The sequence below is a fragment of the Megalobrama amblycephala genome, linkage group LG5 (assembly GCF_018812025.1).
Source record: "Megalobrama amblycephala isolate DHTTF-2021 linkage group LG5, ASM1881202v1, whole genome shotgun sequence".
Classification (NCBI taxonomy): Eukaryota; Metazoa; Chordata; class Actinopteri; order Cypriniformes; family Xenocyprididae; genus Megalobrama; species Megalobrama amblycephala.
Window position 1 is genome coordinate 19,923,098 of NC_063048.1, and position 19,144 is coordinate 19,942,241.

A 19,144-nucleotide genomic window follows, 5' to 3' on the forward strand; every position below is an offset into this window, starting at 1 on the left:
AGAAATTTAGAACAAGCATGCATGAATGCACATGCAGTCTAAACAGCCATTAATTACAGGCAGAAGCTGTCAGGTCTAGAAAGCATTAAGTGGCCTCCAGGTTTCCCTGCTGTGTGTATGTACATGGCAGGAACGCCTGTGTGGGTGAATAATTTTATAACAAGAATCTCTTTACATGGATGTTAGCAGAGAATGAAGCCAAAACAGGAGATTACAGCACAAATTTGTTCACTGAGAGAAAACTGAGGCCTCTCTACACACAAAATGCTCCAATTCTACACTTTCGACACGTAGATGAGATTAGGAAAGTGTGTGTTTGAGCAGAGTATTTGGATACAGAAAAATGGGTTTCTATATTCATGCTGAATCAGATGTAACTCGACCAAAACGTTTGTTCGGTAATTCCCATGTAAATCCAGCTTTCTCTCACACGTCTAGGTGTTTCTGGAAGTTCACATGGTATTTGCATCTCTTAAAGGCCACAATTAAATAGTGCTCAAGTAAACAGCAAATAATAGTAGATCTGCAGATCAAGCTTGGGAGTTTTAAACTGAGCAAATAACATAGCATTTGATTTTGTTTACTAATAATTTTGATGATTTTGCTATCTAAACAGAAACAGAACATGACTTTGAAAAGTTACAGATCAGATTTTATGTGCAAATATCCTTCACACTTATGCTGCTTTGAGCCATTTATTTTATGGTTATGCTGAATTTAACATATAAACCATAAATCAATCTCCATTTAACAGCATTTCGCATCTGCAGTCAAGCAGAACAAATTTACCCTCCTAAAGCAGATTGGAATGACGCTGCCATCTAGTGGATGGGTGGTATTGTTACTAGACAGCCGGACACATGCTCAGTAGTACCAGTGAGAGGCTAGAACAGGGGTGACGAACACTGGTCCTGGAGAGCCACAGTCCTGCAAAGTTTTGCTTCAACCCTTATCAAACACAGCTGAACAAGCTAATTAAGGTCCAAATGGTAACTAGAAAGCTACAGGCAGGTGAGGTTTTATCAGTGTTGGAGCAGTTCGCCACCCCTGTACTAGCAAAACAATCATCCTGTTTCATCTTTACAGAGTTTAATAGCTCATTTGGTTAAAATACTACGTGTCTCTGCATTTTTTTACAATATAATTATAGCATACAGTGGAAAAGATTTATTATTATAATGATGATCTGAAAATAATTTCAACACATTCTAACTGATGCTTCCAAAACTATCATAATCCGTTTTTAGTTTCAACAAAATCATGTTAGACAGCTAGAGAATGTTAATTTGGTGACTTTAGAATTAGAATCATTCACAACAATATTCAACACATCATGAAGAATAGAATAGAATAGAATAGAATAGAATAGAATAGAATAGAATAGAATGGGTTTTTTTTTGGTCATGCTGCACATTCACACTGCCTCTGACGTTTCAGAGGATTCAGGTGCTCAGATGCTCTAACAGCACACAAAAGAGTTATTAACCGATCAACTGGAAAATTATCACTTGTGTTGGCAGTGATAAAATAAAGTAGAAAGGACTGTTGGGTTTGGTGTGTTTGTAAGTGTGAGAGAGATAGTGTGTGATGGAGTGAGAGAAACAGAGTGAAATTAAATGTGTGCAGTGTGGATGAAAAATGTTTGTATCACAATCCCTCATTCCCAAAATAAATGTCTTCCATCTTTCATTAATTGTATTTAGCTCATGAGAGGAAGCTTACAGAAAACGGATTAAAATTTATGAAATAAGCTAAATGAGGATCTGAGAACAGAGTCTAAACAATTCATACTAGCAATTGGCTGCAGGATGTGCAACAGAGTAATCATGGATTCTAAAGTCAGGAGTGGGGGGGGGGGGGGTGTGAATTTGCAATGTTAAGCTGAATCTTAAACATAAACAAGAGTTGAGACTTTCTCAGTTCAGTTGTAATGAATTTCTTCATGCTTTCACGTAGCATTTAAGAAACTAGTGTTCACTCTGATTATGTGCAGTATAAAGACCTGTTCACTCCAAGAACAACTGCAGTTCTGTCGCCTGTCATTTTAAATGCTCGAGCTCTTTAAAGTCGGGTGGATTAAATATGAGCAAAAATACGCTCAAAGATGGGCGCTCGACCAAACAAATTAATAAAAAGCAGAAAAAAGTTGGCACACCAAAGCTCAAAAAATAAGCAGAAAATTTTAATGTAAGACTCACATGGAGTGAAAGTCTTTTATTAAAATTTTTTGCTTATTTTTGGAGCTAATTTTGGAGCAAATTTAAAAACATACATATACCAAACACAATTATGTATCTAATAAATATAATGAAAACTTACATGTTTATTATACACTTGCATTTTTACTGTAATTGCCTATTGCAGCCATTACTTGACCGTTAACAGATTTGAAGCTGTACTATAACTGTCATGTAATATGAAAATAAATGTGAATTTGGTTAACTGTGTGTATATGTGTTAATCCATAATCATAATAATTGCATTGTTGAGGTCTCTCATGCACTTTCTTTCCCACGCAGCCGCATAATAAACAGGTAAATAAAGTAAAAAAAAAAAAAAAAAAAAAAATGACAGAGCCTCATGTTTCTCACCACTTTTACTTTTGTCACGGACACGCTAGGCTCTCCCATCACACCCACACAGCGATCACTCTCTCCTGAGTTCTAATCACCGTCACCTCATCACCGCAGCACTCAGCACCAGTACAAAAGCGCACACCTCTCAGTCACTCACTATCTGGTCTTGAATGTGGAAACAGACTCCTTACCTGCTTTACTTACCTTGGTTGTTCTGCTCGTAAGCATTGTTTATCTCCTGTGTTTATTCCCTGTGTCTCCTTTGTCTCTTCATCTTCATGCCTGCATCCTATGGATATATTTTACCTGAATACTCACTGTGTTCGTCAAGAGGTGTGTGCTTCATCCAGTTCCTCTGTCATCATCATCAGTCACAACTTGCAACGAAAAGAAACACAAGTTATCCACCAGTCTTTATTCAGGAACTGCTTATGTGGCATTTACTCACCTGAATTGTGCCATTCACTCAATAAACACTGTTTGGATTGCGATATCCGTCTTTGAGTCTGGTTTATCCTGACAGTAGGCCAGACCTAACAACTTAACGGTGATGAATCCAACAACTACAGACCTGTTGCAGGAGCTGATGGATAACCTTCTCAGAGTCCTAACTGTACCTGCACCCGCCTCTGCACCGAGCAGACCCGTCACTTCCCCAAACTCTTCCTCACCACTTGTGTATGTCGCCAGTCCCATGTCAACCCGGCGCCCTTCTCTGGCTCAGTGGAGGACAGTAATGGCTTCCTCGTGCAATGTTCGCTCACCCTCTTCCCCACTGAGAAGGCCAAAATCTCATTCATCCTGTCACTATTGTCTGGATGTGCACTGCAATGGGCAGAAACACTCTGGAATCAAGCTGGAATGGTCATGTAATCCCTCAATAGCTTTATTACTCACTTCCAGGAGGTTTTCAGACGCCCTTCAGGAGATTCCTCAGTAAGTGAACAACTATACCATTTTTAGTGACTGATTATTCTCTTAAGTTTCAAACCCTAGTGGCCTCCAGTGGATGAAACAAGTGAGCGCTACTTACCACCTACCGGCAAGGACTCGAGCCAGCACTGCAGCTGCATCTCTCGGCCTAAGATGACACAATGAGTCTCTGGAGTGTTTCATTCAGTTGTCTCTGTGAGTTGCTTGACGAATGAGGAATTATATGGAAGATCAATCTGCCATGCAGTCCTCCCTCCCATCTGCCAGCCAGTACAATCCGGCCCTTCAGAACCATGAGACTAAACCATGCAAGCAGACAATATGCGAATAACCCCAGCTGAGTAGCATTGTCAGCTGACCCAGAGATTATGTTTATATTGTGGTGCCAATGCACTCGTTATTTCCTTGTGTCCAGTTCAAACTCCACGTCCCTTGGTGAGTTACGTTACCTGCCTCAAAACTATTTTGTCACAACTTCCCACCATTGTAACTCTTACTGCTTCTGATTTATGTGTTTTAATCACAGCTTTCATCTCCGGGGTACTCTGCTGCCAACTCAAACTTGAGAAGAGGACAAATCCAGCTAACCATCAAATACAGTCAATAACTGGAAAACCACTCAGCCAAAAAGCCATACGTCAATTTTGTGGGTCCTGTCAAGCTGCAAGTTGGTTGTCTCCACAAAGAGAACATCAAACTCATGGTTCTGTAGATTCTGCTAGGGCACCCATGGCTCGAGAAGCATGATCCCATCCTCTCCTGGAAGAATTGAGACATCTTGAAGTGAGGAAAATCATTGCTTCCCTGACTGTTTTCCCAACCATCCCATTGCGACCCAAGACCATCTCCACCTCCATTGAAAGCCCTGTGGACATGCTACTCCCGCTTCAAAGATGTCTTCTAACTGCAAAGAGGCTCTCAACTACCACCCCACAGACCATGGGACTGTGCCATCAACCTTTTTCCTGGTGAACCAGTGCCCCATGGGAATAGGCCATGGAAGAGTGCGTGGAAGAGGCTCTATAACAAGGCTCTATCTGCCCTTCAACTTACCCTGCTGCTTCCAGGGCGAAGCAGATGATATCAGGAATCTTGAGGTTTTGACCATAAAATTAGCGCTTGAAGAGTGGAGACACTGGATAGAAGGAGCCCGTCACCCTTTCACTGTCCTTACTGAGCACTGCTATCTCGAATACCTCCGAGATGTGAAAAGGCTGAATCCACGACAAGCAAGATGGGTGTTTTTCTTTACCAGATTTAATTTTGTTCTCTTATCATACAGGAACCAAAAATGCCACAGCCAATGCTCTATCATGTCTTTAGACTCCAGAAGAAATCTGCGAACATCCCAAACCCATTCTGCATTCCAATATCATCATGTACATACATGTTCCCAAGTCACAAAAATTTCTTCTCATTGAGGCAACGCAATGTGCAGTGGGCAAGGCCACCCTGGGACCAATCAGACCCTTTTAATTTCACAAAACGGGATTGCTAAAAAGTTCATTCAAGGTCGTCAGGAGTGCGCCTTGCCACTTACCATCTGGCAAACTTCTCCCGCTTCCTGTCCCCAATCTATCCTAGTCAAACCTAGAAGTGGACTTACTGATCTGCCCCCATCGAATGGACACACATACATCTTGGTCATTGTTGACAGATTCTCAAAAGCCTGCTATTTTGGTCTCCCTGAGGATATAGTGTCAGACCGAGGCCCACAAGATCCTGGTTTATCCTGACAACTTTGTCATACCTATTTATACATACCTATTTAAAGAATATGCAAATGTACATTCATTGCCATACCCATTCATAAATACTCTAGTTTGTATAATAATACAAATTTATGAATACTCAAACACATACATAAATTCCTCCATCACAGAGCTGTTGAAAAACTGCTCCATCATTAAAGTTCTGACTGGTGATGCTGTGCGCAATGATAGTTGGGTGATTTTTCGCTCTCCATTTCCTATGAAGCATAGGCGCCGAAAACTTACGAGATATTCTAAATGGATTTTAACAAGTAAAAAATCGATTGCCAATAGGCATATATATATATATTCAGTGTTGAGCGAGCACAAATCTCTCAACTCGCAGTCAGATTTCCTTCACTCTCGCGCTCGCTCAGAACTCAAACTGTCCTTGCCCTGTCCCTAAAACGGTCTTCTTTCCTGGATTTAAAGTTGCCAGAAGCTTTTAACCACCTGACTTTCATAACTGACTGACGAAATAACACAATAGGCTACCTTTAGGTAATGTTACTGATCATCAGATTTCAGCGAGAGCACGACAACACTCATGAAAAGAATATGCTTGTTTTGGGTCGAATTCAAATGAAACATCCAGTTGACATTCATTTGAGTTAAATAATAAGCGATCTGGCGCTGGAATGTGTTGTTTTTGAAATGCTGTGTTGCCGCTGTTATAAGTGGAGGAACGGTCTCTTGTGTAACGTACAGTCTTCATACATGTGCGTCAATCTATTGCAATTCGCTAGACTCTTCTTTTCAGCGAAGCTACTATCAAAATGCACACAAATTTGTCCCTGTTATTGATTTACAATCATAATTAAACTTATTTGATCTTAATGTGAAAAAAAAAACTACTCGAGGGCAGATTCGAACCACTGATAATTAGAGCATGGTTGAACTTCTGACTCTAAAAACAAAAATTCTACCGCGAGACCAATGTGGAAAGTACTAATAAAATATAATAGTACGATGCTAATGTTGTAACGTAGCTGTAAGAATGAAACTATAACATTTTAAAAAAAATTAAGGGGGGGGGGGGGTGTTACTGGGCACCCACCGGCAGAAACATAAATCGGCGCCTATGCTATGAAGTGATATCAATGTTCCCTCATTCCCTATACCATTAGCAGTGCCCTTTGAACTGAACATGTTCACTCCTTTTGGATTGGAATCTCACTTAAGATGGCAGAATACCCTGTGAAGTACACTTTGCAGTCCACTTATGTTCAAATGGAATGCACCTAAGGTCTCCTAGCTCTATTCATGATATAAAATTTAACTACTCTGTAATATTAGTATTTCAGGCATAAAACTAAAACACATTTAATTAATAATTTAATGTCATCAGTGCAGTACAGTTATAGTGCAATACAACCATGTCTCTGAAATGCAGTTAAACAGAATTTCAGGTGAACTCAAAGGAGTAAAGACTCAGCTTAACTTTAGAGTTCTAGCTCTCCATCCAAATTCTGCATCCTCCAGACTACATCCTCAGAATGCTAATCAAGCTGTGGTACCTGCGCTTACAACTCAGATGAGCCATCGGAGAGCAAGAGAGAGCGTGAGAGAGAGAACTGAAATTGAGATTGGAGAAAGAGAGAGAAATTTCACGCAAGAGCAATTTCAAGGCTTCCCTGCAAAGAACAGACATCACAAACCGCATCCTAAACTAAAGCACAATAGTCAAATCAAACTCAAAGCCTATCAGAGAGAACTGCTGACCAGTCCTTGCACAAGGACACACAGGAGCCCTGCCGATATTGACCAACATGGCCTTCCACTGATTCACTTTTAAAGAGGAAAGACTGTTAACTTTTATAAGTAGTTTAAAATTGTGTACTTTTACTTTTACTTGAGTAATTTAAGGTACTTTTACTCCGCTATTAATACCCTTTGTTTGTGGTTATTACATGCTTGTTTTAATTTTATTTTTATAAAATAAAATGAATATTTTGATGAATAGAAAGTAAAAAAAAAACAGCATTTACATTAAATATTTTTTTTGTACAAGTCTTTACTGTCACTTTTGAGAAATTTAATGCATCCTTGATTATTAGTATAAATAGTGTTTAAAAATGTTTTTATAGGCCTATATAAATTTAAACAGCCCATTCTTTGGTGAGATGAACAACAACAGCATAAAATATCTCATATTTAGTTAGTTTTCATAATGAGTAGTGGAACATTTCACAGTTACCTTCATGTGTAATGGTCCGCAGTATTTTAAAGATATCATTTTTGTTTTTGAGAGAAGCTTGAAAGAGAAATTGGTGTAAAAGAATATAAAAATAAACGTGACGAACAAAACAATCAAAAATGATGAAAATACATATAAAATTCTTACCAGTCAGATGCATCACTTCCTTTAATAAACCTGATTTCAACACTTCAGATAAACACTGTGATATCAGATGTTGCATTAATTTCACATCTGAAAACATTTGTTTGAGAAAATCTCAGCTAGGCCAAAGATGTTGTTAACTTTATCAACACAGCAACTCAAGCTCTTACAGAAACAGCCAAGTAATGAAGAAATGAGGTTGGTGACGTGTGGGTACCTGCGCCAGCATACTGCACAAAATGAAATTGACTGTTTTCTTTAGAATTAATGAACCTCCGCTCTCCCCTGAGCTCCCAGTGCACAGGAACTGACATAGAGGAGCTGGCAACCCAGAGCTCATTTTTCTGCCCAAACTAAAGTGCACTGTCACGTTCAATGTTCTGCTTAGTCACCTGTGATGAGGATAAAGTGAAAAGAGTACAAAAAAGAGAAAAAAAAAAGACTCAAGGGTTTCCCTCTCATCTCAGATAACGCATAGGAGTTTACCCAGCAAATATGAAAAAAAAAAAAATCCTAGTAAAACTCATTTAAATGTTTAAGACAGTCAGCAGATGTCAATGATGGAAATCTATTCTGGAATTTTAGAGTGAGTTTAAGTATTCAATAATAAGGATATGAAAGAATAACTTCTTTTCTAATGTTTTTTCAATTATCCATTTTGAGCTCAGCAATAAAAAAAAGTGGGTAAACAGCAGTGGTATATATGCGGAATGTCATTATTCTTCGATGCTGCTTCAACTGCAAAAGCAAGTATCTTATACTAAAGAATTTATGTGTATGAGGTATGCAATACAAAATTTATCTAGGTCTGCATGCATTTATATTGTGATGTCTGCATGGATCTCCCCCTAAATGGGACTCTTCCAGCAGCATGAGTGGCCATTTTGAATGAGCCCTTTGCTAAGCCCTTTTGCTGTCTGTCCCCTAAGGTTTTGCTGTGTTATTTGCAAATCTATGGAGAAAATGTTTATGGAAAGAATCCAAAAATATGGTAAAATGCTGTTGCCGGGTCACTATTATCAGAGAAGATCAAGCAGTTTGTTTTTCTTTTTTCAAATCTTTAAATAAATCATGAAAGTTCATGCTGTGGATTAATCTCTCTGCCTCATTTCCAAAAGAGCATCCCTAAAACAAGGCAAATATTATTATTATTTCATTAGCTTTATGTCATTTCATTAACATATTTGTTCAGGTCATTGTAGTGTGGAGAAACTAAAGATTTCAAAGTATCATAGTAAAAAAATATCTGTTCACTTACACTAATATTATCAGCTGTTATCACAGTCCCTAAAGTCTTCAACCACTTTTACTGTGTAATTTAACAATTTCTTCAAGAAAAGCGACAGATAAAATGCTTTGCAAAGGCCCCATAAGAATCATACCGAATCAATTTTTACCACTTTATGGATTCAAATCGCAGTTTTTATGTGAAGTGTCTAGTGTTGCGATCACTGTGGTTTGTGTTGACTTGATTTCTCATTCATAAAGTAATATACATGCATCTAGGCTACTATCTAATATATCAAACATACTATATATGAAATATATTTTGTGATAGAGAATCCATCTCTACAATAATCATTGCCCCAGCTGACCCTCTTACCACAGGACACCAGCTGGTTTATGATAAAGTGTGTGTGAAATCTCTGTGTAATCAGTGTGTGTACACTCACGGTGTGCTTAATCAGTGTGTATATAATCAGTGCGTCTAATCGCAGCTCTCTAAATTACTAAATAGCTCCAACTGTCACAATCGGGGAAAAAAAGCACACTGCCGCACAAGCAGATACTCTCCATGTTCATGTGTGTGTGTGTGTCTCAGGCTTACAGAATTCACACTTTTTTTTTTCAGGCACCTCTTAATTCCCAGAGTAATTGGAGGAAGGAGGAGCTCTGAGACAGCAGCAATAATTACAGTGTTTTCTGGAGAAATGTTTCATGCTGTGCTGTGGCCCCCCAAAAAATCAGAATAGACTAAACAGTTTTAACCTACAGTCAAAGGTGAGAAGGTCAAAAACCCCTGTGTTCTGTTTACGATTTTTATTTTTCAATACTGAGACTCCAATTATGTAAATGTAAAAATCAAGTGTTGCATTAGATCTGGCAGGTCATGTCAGTCAAGCATCACTTTCAGCTGATCCACTTCTAACTAGGAATATGAGGCCTATCACCGCATCCATATATTATGTCCATCAGTATTGTCAGCAGCTAAAGGCATTGCTCTGGAGCTAATTACCCTCCTCCCTCCCCAGCTCCTCCTCTCGTCCAGTCAGGGCTTGGCTTTCTGATTCCCCTCGAATCAGACTTATTCTTGAATTATGTTGTACATTCAGTTATTAAACATTAATGATTTCTCCAATTCATTTATGTTGGTTCTGTTCTGTTTACCTTGGGAGGTTATCGCTTCTCTCCCTGCTCTTATCCATGCTAAGGTGCATGGATGCGCAGCAAATTCTTACCCAGAATGGAACCATAACACCAATCCAAACTGTATGATAAGTGTCAGTCATATCTGACGATAGTGGTCCTGACAGAAATACTGTAATTTTGAAATTAATCTGTTTTCCCTTCATATTCTTTTAATAAGTATATCTAACCTTTTTTGTTTTATGTACATACTGTTATATACTTATTAATATTTTTAATTAGCTTTTTTTAAATTTAATTTAAATTTTACATTTTAATTTGTATTATTTTGTTATTAATTATTTTTGTTTGTTTTTTGTAAATCTATTTAGCTTTAATTTTTTACAATTTGTAAGTTTTAATCATTTTTGTACTTCAATTTATACTGTACTTTTCAATTTTATTTAATTTAGTAGCCATGGCAACATTTTTTTATATTATTACAGTATTACAATTTTGGGTGAAATCAATAACCTTCTTATGGACGGTTATTAAAACAATAAATGGCCAGATCAAAAAATTCTATATTATAGTATATGCAAATATATACAACACAAAAATTACTTATTTTAAATGCTACAAGTGAATTTAGGCATCATAACGCTGTAATGCGCAGTGTTTATCTAGGGGTTCAAGCGAGTAGCGCTGAAACCCTATTGTAATTGTTAGAACTTCCAAGGATCAGCAATCTCCCCTAAAAGTGATCAGACTGACCAAACCGTAAGTCGTAGAGACTTGAAACTTTGAAGGATGGTAGTACCCACCCCATCTACAATGTCAACTATTGGCCTGATGGTGGCGCTACAGCGATCAAAAGTACATAACTGCCTAACCCTAACTCCTAAACTGTTTGTTGCAGACTTAAGTGTCTTATATCATTGGAATCCTCGCCTCAAGACAAACAAAACTCACATTTTGGACATCTCAGTGCAGAAAGATTCTCTGGAGTCTGACTATCAATAATCATCTGAAAAAAGTAAAAATTTCGATTCAAGTCTGCGACTAAGTGGAAGTGGCCATTTTTACTAAAATGGTTATCCCTCTTGAACGGAACAGGATAATTTCACCAAACTCGGTTCACCTATGTACGGGCTCGGTCTGTGGTCGCTTGAAAAAGGAAGTGTCGACTGGCCACTTGGTGGTGCTATAAAATGAGAGAAAAAAATGAAAATGGCTACAGCTATGCAACATTCTGATTGACTTGAAAACTGACAAGCAGTGTCTTTGTCCAAAGTGACGTGATCGTATCTCGAAAAACATGGCCACTGTCGGCCAATGAAATTCAAGCGGTTGTCAAACAAGGTTAATGGAGGAAAATCGGAAGGAAACTCTCTGGGCCTGTCTGACTTACGGCCCTAGAGGCCTGTGAGAAATTCAAAAGAAACTGGCCACCAGGCGCCTTTGCGTTTCTCACATGGTAAAGGATTGTATATCACACGATTTTTCGCACATGACCATGACATTCATACCATATAGTACAACCAGAGATTGTATTATTATAGGGAGATGAGAGGATCTGTATCTCTTACCATTGGAGAAAGCGTAACAGCTAACTTAATCACATGCGGCACCTCTCAGCCTATCGTGTAATGGCCTCTGGTCTCCTTTCCTGCGTACTGACAGTCTTTACCGCAGCTGCAGCATTAGCCGCTTTTTTTGGCTAATGGCTGCAGGCATGTCATCTAGTGGCTTTGGTACAACTCCTCATTCTGAGCAACTTTGCCTCTAGGACCACCGCTGTCATAAATATTGGAGATTATTTCAAAAATCTACTTTCCCAAACTAGCGCTACCTCGATAACTGTTAAAAAGCTTTAAAACATATTTCCTTTATAAATTGCCTGTTTTGGCTATAAATGGTCTTTTCCATCTATGATCTAGGTGGTTACAGGCTAGTTAAATAGAACATAATACCTTTTTATGAATGTGCTTAAAGTGCGCTTGAATCCCATTAATTCCTGCTTGCAGCTATATTTATTTTGAGATTTGCTAAAGATTACATTTAACGATCACAATTTACGTGTTATTAAATTATTACCATTTTAGTTACTATCGGATGATGAACTATTAGCCTGACTACGTCAGACTTCCTACTTCCGCTCAATTTCATTTCGCTTCTGTACTCAGTCTGATACAGCGTCAGAGCTTTCTGTTTGCCACCGGTCTGGAAACAGCCGGGCCAATCAACGAACAGAGGGCGGGCTGAGAGCCGTGACGTAGATGCTAAGCGCCGAGTTTTACATTGTAGGTTAGAGAAATCGAAAACCGAAACGACCGCGGAAATGGGAAACGAGACACGGGATGCAATTCGCTCTGTTATGGATACCATGTTCACTCCGGTATTTCGCTCGCATCATCATGTGTTTACAACAGGTTTACAGTGGAAGTTCAATCATAGATTTGAGTTCGATGCATGATGTCTGTGCTTCGATGCGGCTGTACAGGCGCATAACATACGTCATAACTAAACGTATCTGATTGGCTTACGGGTAACCAATGATTTTAAACTTCAGACAAGCGCCCCCTAGCGAGAGAGAAAACACTTCTCTATTATGCCATTCCAGACTCTGTCTACGAAGCAAAGTGAAGTAGCAGAGTCTGGTATTACCAGGCTAATGAACTATATAATCTTAGTGTAAAAACATATTTAAAAGTTCTCTAACATTGACCACTAACTGATATGGTACCAATATATTGAGCATTCCTACATTCTTGACAAAATATATTTTTCAAGTGAACATATATAAGGATGAAACTAGCAACCCACTGACCCTGCCTCATTAATTCATTCAGATTTTTCAGTTATTAATTTTTTTGCCATCCTCTCATCGTTTCCTGTACTTATCTTGCTATACAGCAGAGCTTCCACAGAAGCACTAACACATGCCTGCATTATGAATGGGAAAAGTCAAAGCAACTAGCTGCCATTCAAGCTGATGACACAAGCACACATGCAAAACATGAAAAGCATCTTGTGGCTTGATGTCCATGAGCTCTCCTGTCATAACACACTTTATGGTACCAGATATGAGCTAAAAATAAAGGCAATCCCATGGAGTGTTTTATTCAAAAGGCTCCACTTCCAAGACTATTTATTGGGAAAGAACAACAGAGGAACCTGCATCATGCATTATGAACCTGCACCACATCAAACACTGTAAATAGTAGGGATGCACCATTATAATATGGCCAAATATCTAGTTTAGTGCTCATCATCATTATACAAAAACATCTGTTCGCAGAAAGCTGTGATTGAACAAACAGAATTCCAAAGGGTCGATTAATAATGACAATTTGTTTTATATTATGTCCCTTATAAATCTGTACTGTTTTGTCATTTTTGTCTTTTAATCAAACACATTACACTCTGATCTAGAATTTTAGTGAAATGAAAAGATAATAAATATATAGTAGAGCTGCACAATTCTGGATAAACTGAGAATCACGATTTTTAGGTTAAACTATAGAGACCACAATTCTCCCATGATTCTGAATATGATTCTGAATAGACAACTAGACTAAACTAAACAATTTCATGTAATTAACTAGCAGTTCTGACAAAATATTAATTGCTGCACTCTATTTAAAAAAATATTGAATTAATTTTTAATTACTTTTCTGAATGGGTTTTTAATGAATGATTCAATGACTCACTTGTTCTACTGGATGAATCAGTGTTTTTGAATGAATCTCTTGAATGAATGATTCAATGATAAATACATTTAACAGTCACTTGTCACCGCCTATTGGTGTTACGATGTAATTGATATCATCTTTATTTAAAGGTGCCGTAGAACGTCTTTTTAAAAGATGTAATATAAGTCTAAGGTGTCCCCTGAATGTGTCTGTGAAGTTTCAGCTCAAAATACCCCATAGATTTTTTTTAATTAATTTTTTTAACTGCCTATTTTGGGGCATCATTAAATATGAGCCGATTTAGGCTGCGGCCCCTTTAAATGCTCACGCTCCCCACCCACGGAGCTCGCGCTTGCCTTAAACAGTGCATAAACAAAGTTCACACAGCTAATATAACCCTCAAAATGGATCTTTACAAAGTGTTCGTCATGCAGCATGTCTAATTGCGTAAGTATAGTATTTATTTGGATGTTTACATTTGATTCTGAATGAGTTTGATAGTGCTCCGTGGCTAAAGCTAACATTACACACTGTTGGAGAGATTTATAAAGAATGAAGTTGTGTTTATGAATTATACAGACTGCAAGTGTTTAAAAAATGAAAATAATGACAGTCTTGTCTCCGAGAATACAGTAAGAAACGATGGTAACTTTAACCACATTTAACAGTACATTAGCAACATGCTAACGAAACATTTAGAAAGACAATTTACAAATATCACTAAAAATATCATGTTATCATGGATCATGTCAGTTATTATCGCTCCATCTGCCATTTTTCGCTATTGTCCTTGCTTGCTTACCTAGTCTGATGATTCAGCTGTGCACATCCAGACGTCCTGCCCTTGTCTAATGCCTTGAACATGAGCTGGCATATGCAAATGTTATGTTGAGATTCGGAGGTCTTTTAAACAAATGAGATTTATATAAGAAGGAGGAAACAACGGTGTTTGAGACTCACTGTATGTCATTTCCATGTACTGAACTCTTGTTATTTAACTATGCCAAGATAAATTCAATTTTTAATTCTAGGGCACCTTTAAAGCATCAAGTTACATTCAAAAGTTAATTTACTCTATTTTGTTCACTATCGTAGACAGTCTTTATATCCAAACTATAACTTTTATCCCAGTAGTTCTGTGATCATTTGAATTATTGTAACACAAAATCATGATACTGTTTGTGAAGTTGTCTGTGAATGATTTGTTTCATACATGAGAACCAAACATTATCTGCATCCAAAATTGGACTGAAACCTCCAATTTAAACTATAATGATGAAAAATAATGCTAATATTAAACTATAGCGATATGGACAACAAATTCTAATATTGGCTTATGCAAATGTAATCACTGATTGCATACTGATTGCATACTAACAAAAATAATAAAGTCATTTTAAAGTCAAGTCACTGAACTGAATAAATGATTTTAAAAGATATTTACAGGTACAGCAGCTATATAAGAAACTCTAATAAACTCTCAGCATGGCCCACAGAACTCTTCAGATCCTCAGTTAAATGTGCTGTCTATCAGCATAAGTGCAAGATACAGAGAAGGCTGATTCTGCCCGTCTGAGTTATTTCTGTAGAGCTGGTGTTTGAAACTGCAAATGAATGCTGCACCCTGCACTTACATTGACAGACAGCTGCATCTGGGAAGCTTTGTACTGCATCTGCTGCTGGCTTATGTAATATGTTTAAAATGGGCATCTTAGAGTCATTTTAGAGAACAGCTTAGATAATGGATGCATATTTTGTCAAATTTGCTCTATCACAGTCAGACACACACACATTTGCACTGTGGGATAAAAAGCGCTCTTTCAATCCTTAAGCTACACAGACACAGCCTTCCACTGTTATCCCAACAGCATCAAATGGATTGAGGTGTGAATGCCATCTTGGGTGAAATGGAAAAATGGGAAATTTTTCTTTACAACATTATAATAGGGATTCCCTAATATTGAATAATTAGCCTACATTATGGCCAATAACCAATAAATGGCCAATAATTGAATTCTATACTATTCTGTAAAAATACATTAAAATTTAAATATTATAAACTAAAGATATCAACTATTTTAAATACTAGAAGTGACTTTATGTATCATAACATGTACAGTTTAAAAAAGGGATATTCATTTTGAGATTTGCAAAAGATTACATTAAATTCTTAGAGTTTTTAAAGATTTATTTTAAAGGTAGGGTAGGTCATTTTCAGACAGGCTAGCAATAGCAAGCTCTGAAAGCATAAAATCCCACCCTCTATACAGAGCGTCTCCAAAGCCACGGCTCCACCAAAACACATGAACGTGTACAGCACGGAGCAAACAAAAGCATCAGGAGAGACGACGATAAACTACCTAATTTCTCAAAGCACATAACATTACAATAACAATGAACATAAACAACTTAAAGAACACTGACCTGTACCACCTGACTGCTGCAGATTCATTTCAGAGTTGATATAGTGTTGCCATTGAAACGCATAAATTCGAGTCACAAACCGGTTTGAGTATAACGTCACGCGTTTCCATCTCCTCCAAGTTACGCTATAATGGCATGAATGCAGCATAAACTCGTTGTTTTGGCTCAGGAGGAAATGTAAAAGGTGGCTGATGTTTGGGTTGCGTTGCTCGTTACTGACATCTAACTGCGCAAACAGGGTGTGCGAGGGTATGTAAAGACACATTGACAGGCAAGTAGGACATCCTATCGTAGCTCTTGGAATGAGGGATATGATTGGATGAACATTTTATGGTCCTACACCTTCCACGATACTGCCTTTAAAGGCACAATATGTAATTTTTGCCGCTAGAGGTTGCTTACTCGAAACAAAGGCGTAGCTTGATGACGGGGTGAATGAAAGTGGAATCATGGGAGTTGTTGTCTTCACCTCCACAGCCGATGGAAAGAAATCGGACGGGGCGAGAGCCATGGGAGAAGGACGAGGCCGCTGGAGCGAATGCTTATGAAAGACACCTGCGATACACACCAATCTCGAGTCCAGCGGAGCTTTTATTATGCCTATGCTGCAGTCAGCTGCTCTTTCCATTGCGTAGTGGGGTAATGCAGCGCTATTTTACATGGTTAAAACAATCATACTAAATACATTTGAGTGTGTTGAATGTTGAAAGTAGACTTGTTGCTTTTGGCAGTAATCTAGATTGATGTTAGTAAATCTGTAAATCGAGGGTAACGCGGATTAAAATAGTAGATTTCTCTGGATTTAAACATTGTTGGAAACATTTGGGATAATGTAAGTACATAAGTCAGCAAAATATATTACATTGTTCTAGTGGTTTTTGGACATTTTAATCTAAAAATCTTACATATTGTGCCTTTAAGTGAGTGTTAGATGATGGCAAAGGTAATCTAAAAATAAAAATAACATAAATCTGCATGTACAATTAAACATCCAACATAATGTCATTCAAAAAAATTAAAAAGTATATAATATATCTCAATAACCAATAATGATAGAGTGTCTATTTACAACTTCATGTCTTCACATCATTAGGAAAGGGGATGTCCCTCTATCACCCACAATATTCAGATTAGTGTTAAATCAATGTAACTGTTTCCATTACTGATTCTCAAAAGTCTAGCAGGTGGATGTAATATTGGGTGACTATAAAGTGCATGTTTACATGTCAGTCTACACTAGAAAATGTTCTTTGAGGTATATATACTTAAGCTTGCATGCATAGCAAGAATGGATTTAGCAGTTTTAAAAAATGCACTCCAGTTGACCCACACCCAGTTAGGTAAGAAGTTGTTTACAAGTCATGATCAATGTTCATGAATGAACACTCAAACTTGTATAATTTTGAGTAACATTTAAAAAAAAGGCTAAATTAAATTGATGACAAACCTAGCTAAACAAATGTTCAAAATATTAGTTGAATCCAACAGGTGAAAATGTCACGCCTTCTCTCGGCAGGTGAGTGATGTAATGCTGAGCTCTGCATCCCGCGCGCCGCCGCGCACAAGCTCGTGAGAGTAGAGTAGACTTTTTGTTTTCTTCTGCACCTTTCAAGAAACAAGCATGCACAAATTGCTGAACGTACCTTCTTCCACGCTGACATTATAGGTATTCCTTGAGCTTGCGGCTACATGGTGAGGATGGCAGCGAAGTTTTGAGAGTGCATGTGCTCAGTCGCCGCCCCGCGGGTGAAGATGCGGCGGTCCCCTGGAGGTGATGTAGCGCTTGTCCACGCCGCTGGATGGCGCAGTTCAGGACGCTGCGCGCTCAGACGCCATCATGATGAGGTCGGAAATACGACAACGCAGAGAAGCAGCATGACGGTATTTTCTTTGCAGTTTTCTGATTTTCCAGCTATTTTTTTTAATGTGCTACATGTTAAATCCTGGTTTCTGATTAAATATGTACAATATTCCAAAATTAGACGCCTTACCATCCATTAACCCATACAGTTTACACCTACCAGAACAGTGTTTTGTACTTATTGTTACTGAGTGTAATTTTGTGTACGATTGAGGAAGAAAAGGTCATCATGATTCTCAGCCGCTGATATGTCTGTCAGAAAAGAAGGTAAGAAGAGAGCATTGAGTAAAAATGTATGACTCTGCCACGTACTACAGAACTCTGTGTGTTTTACTGTTGACACGTGTGTGTGTGTGTGTGTGTGTGTGTGTGTGTGTGTGTGTGTTAGTATTCCAGTCCAAGGTCCTGCAAAGATTGTATCCTGCAGCCCAAAAGCAGAGTGTGCTGCAACATGAGCAGAGCACACCTGTGCCACCTGCAGAAAGACCTCAGTCCATCCCAACCAAAAAGTCAGGTCAGAGTTTGTTTCATGTTTAAGTTTTAAAGCGCCCTATTTTAAAGGTTTTTAATTTTGTTTTGGGGGGCTGCAATAGGTTTACACGCATCCAAGGTCAAAAAACACCTTAAAGGATTAGTTCGCTTTCAAATTAAAATTTCCTGATAATTTACTCACCCCCATGTCATCCAAGATGTTCATGTCTTTCTTTCTTCAGTCGAAAAGAAATTAAGGTTTTTGATGAAAACATTCCAGGATTATTCTCCATATAGTGGACTTCAATGGCCTTCAAACGGTTCAAGGTCAAAATTTTCAGTTTTACAGTTTCAGTGCAGCTTCAAAGCGTTCTAAACGATACCAGATGAGGAATAAGGGTCTTATCTAGAGAAACCATCGCTCATTTTCTAAGAAAAATTAAAAATTAAATACGTTTTAACCATAAATGCTCATCTTGAACTAGCTCTTTTCTTCTCTATTAGAATTCCGGCAGTGTAGACACTGCTAAGTGTATTACTGCCCTCCACAGGTTAAAGTTTGAACTATTTGTTATATATATACTTGCACTAGCATATTGTATATAACAAATAGTTCAAACTTTAACCTGTGGAGGGCAGTAATACACTTAGCAGTGTCTACACTGCCGGAATTCTAATAGAGAAGAAAAGAGCTAGTTCAAGATGAGCATTTATGGTTAAAACGTATTTAATTTTTAATTTTTCTT

General features: G+C 38.0%; 1 protein-coding gene across 6 annotated transcripts in view; it reads left to right on the forward strand.

Moving 5' to 3' along the window:
• Positions 1-19,144, forward strand: part of LOC125268683 (glutamate-rich protein 1) — a 76,024-nt gene that overhangs the window by 46,137 nt on the left and 10,743 nt on the right. For 2 of the 6 annotated variants that reach the window (XR_007184953.1, XR_007184954.1), the window contains exons 1-2: positions 17,935-18,194; positions 18,316-18,441. Coding sequence is in view for 3 of the 6 variants with exons in the window: in XM_048191076.1 (XP_048047033.1) it covers positions 18,176-18,194; positions 18,316-18,441 (145 nt within the window). In the remaining 3 variants the exon portion in view is untranslated. Of the gene's footprint in view, positions 1-17,732; positions 18,195-18,315; positions 18,442-19,144 lie in introns of those variants that run through there. The other 4 variants (XM_048191077.1, XM_048191076.1, XM_048191075.1 and 1 more) reach the window with 4 other exon arrangements.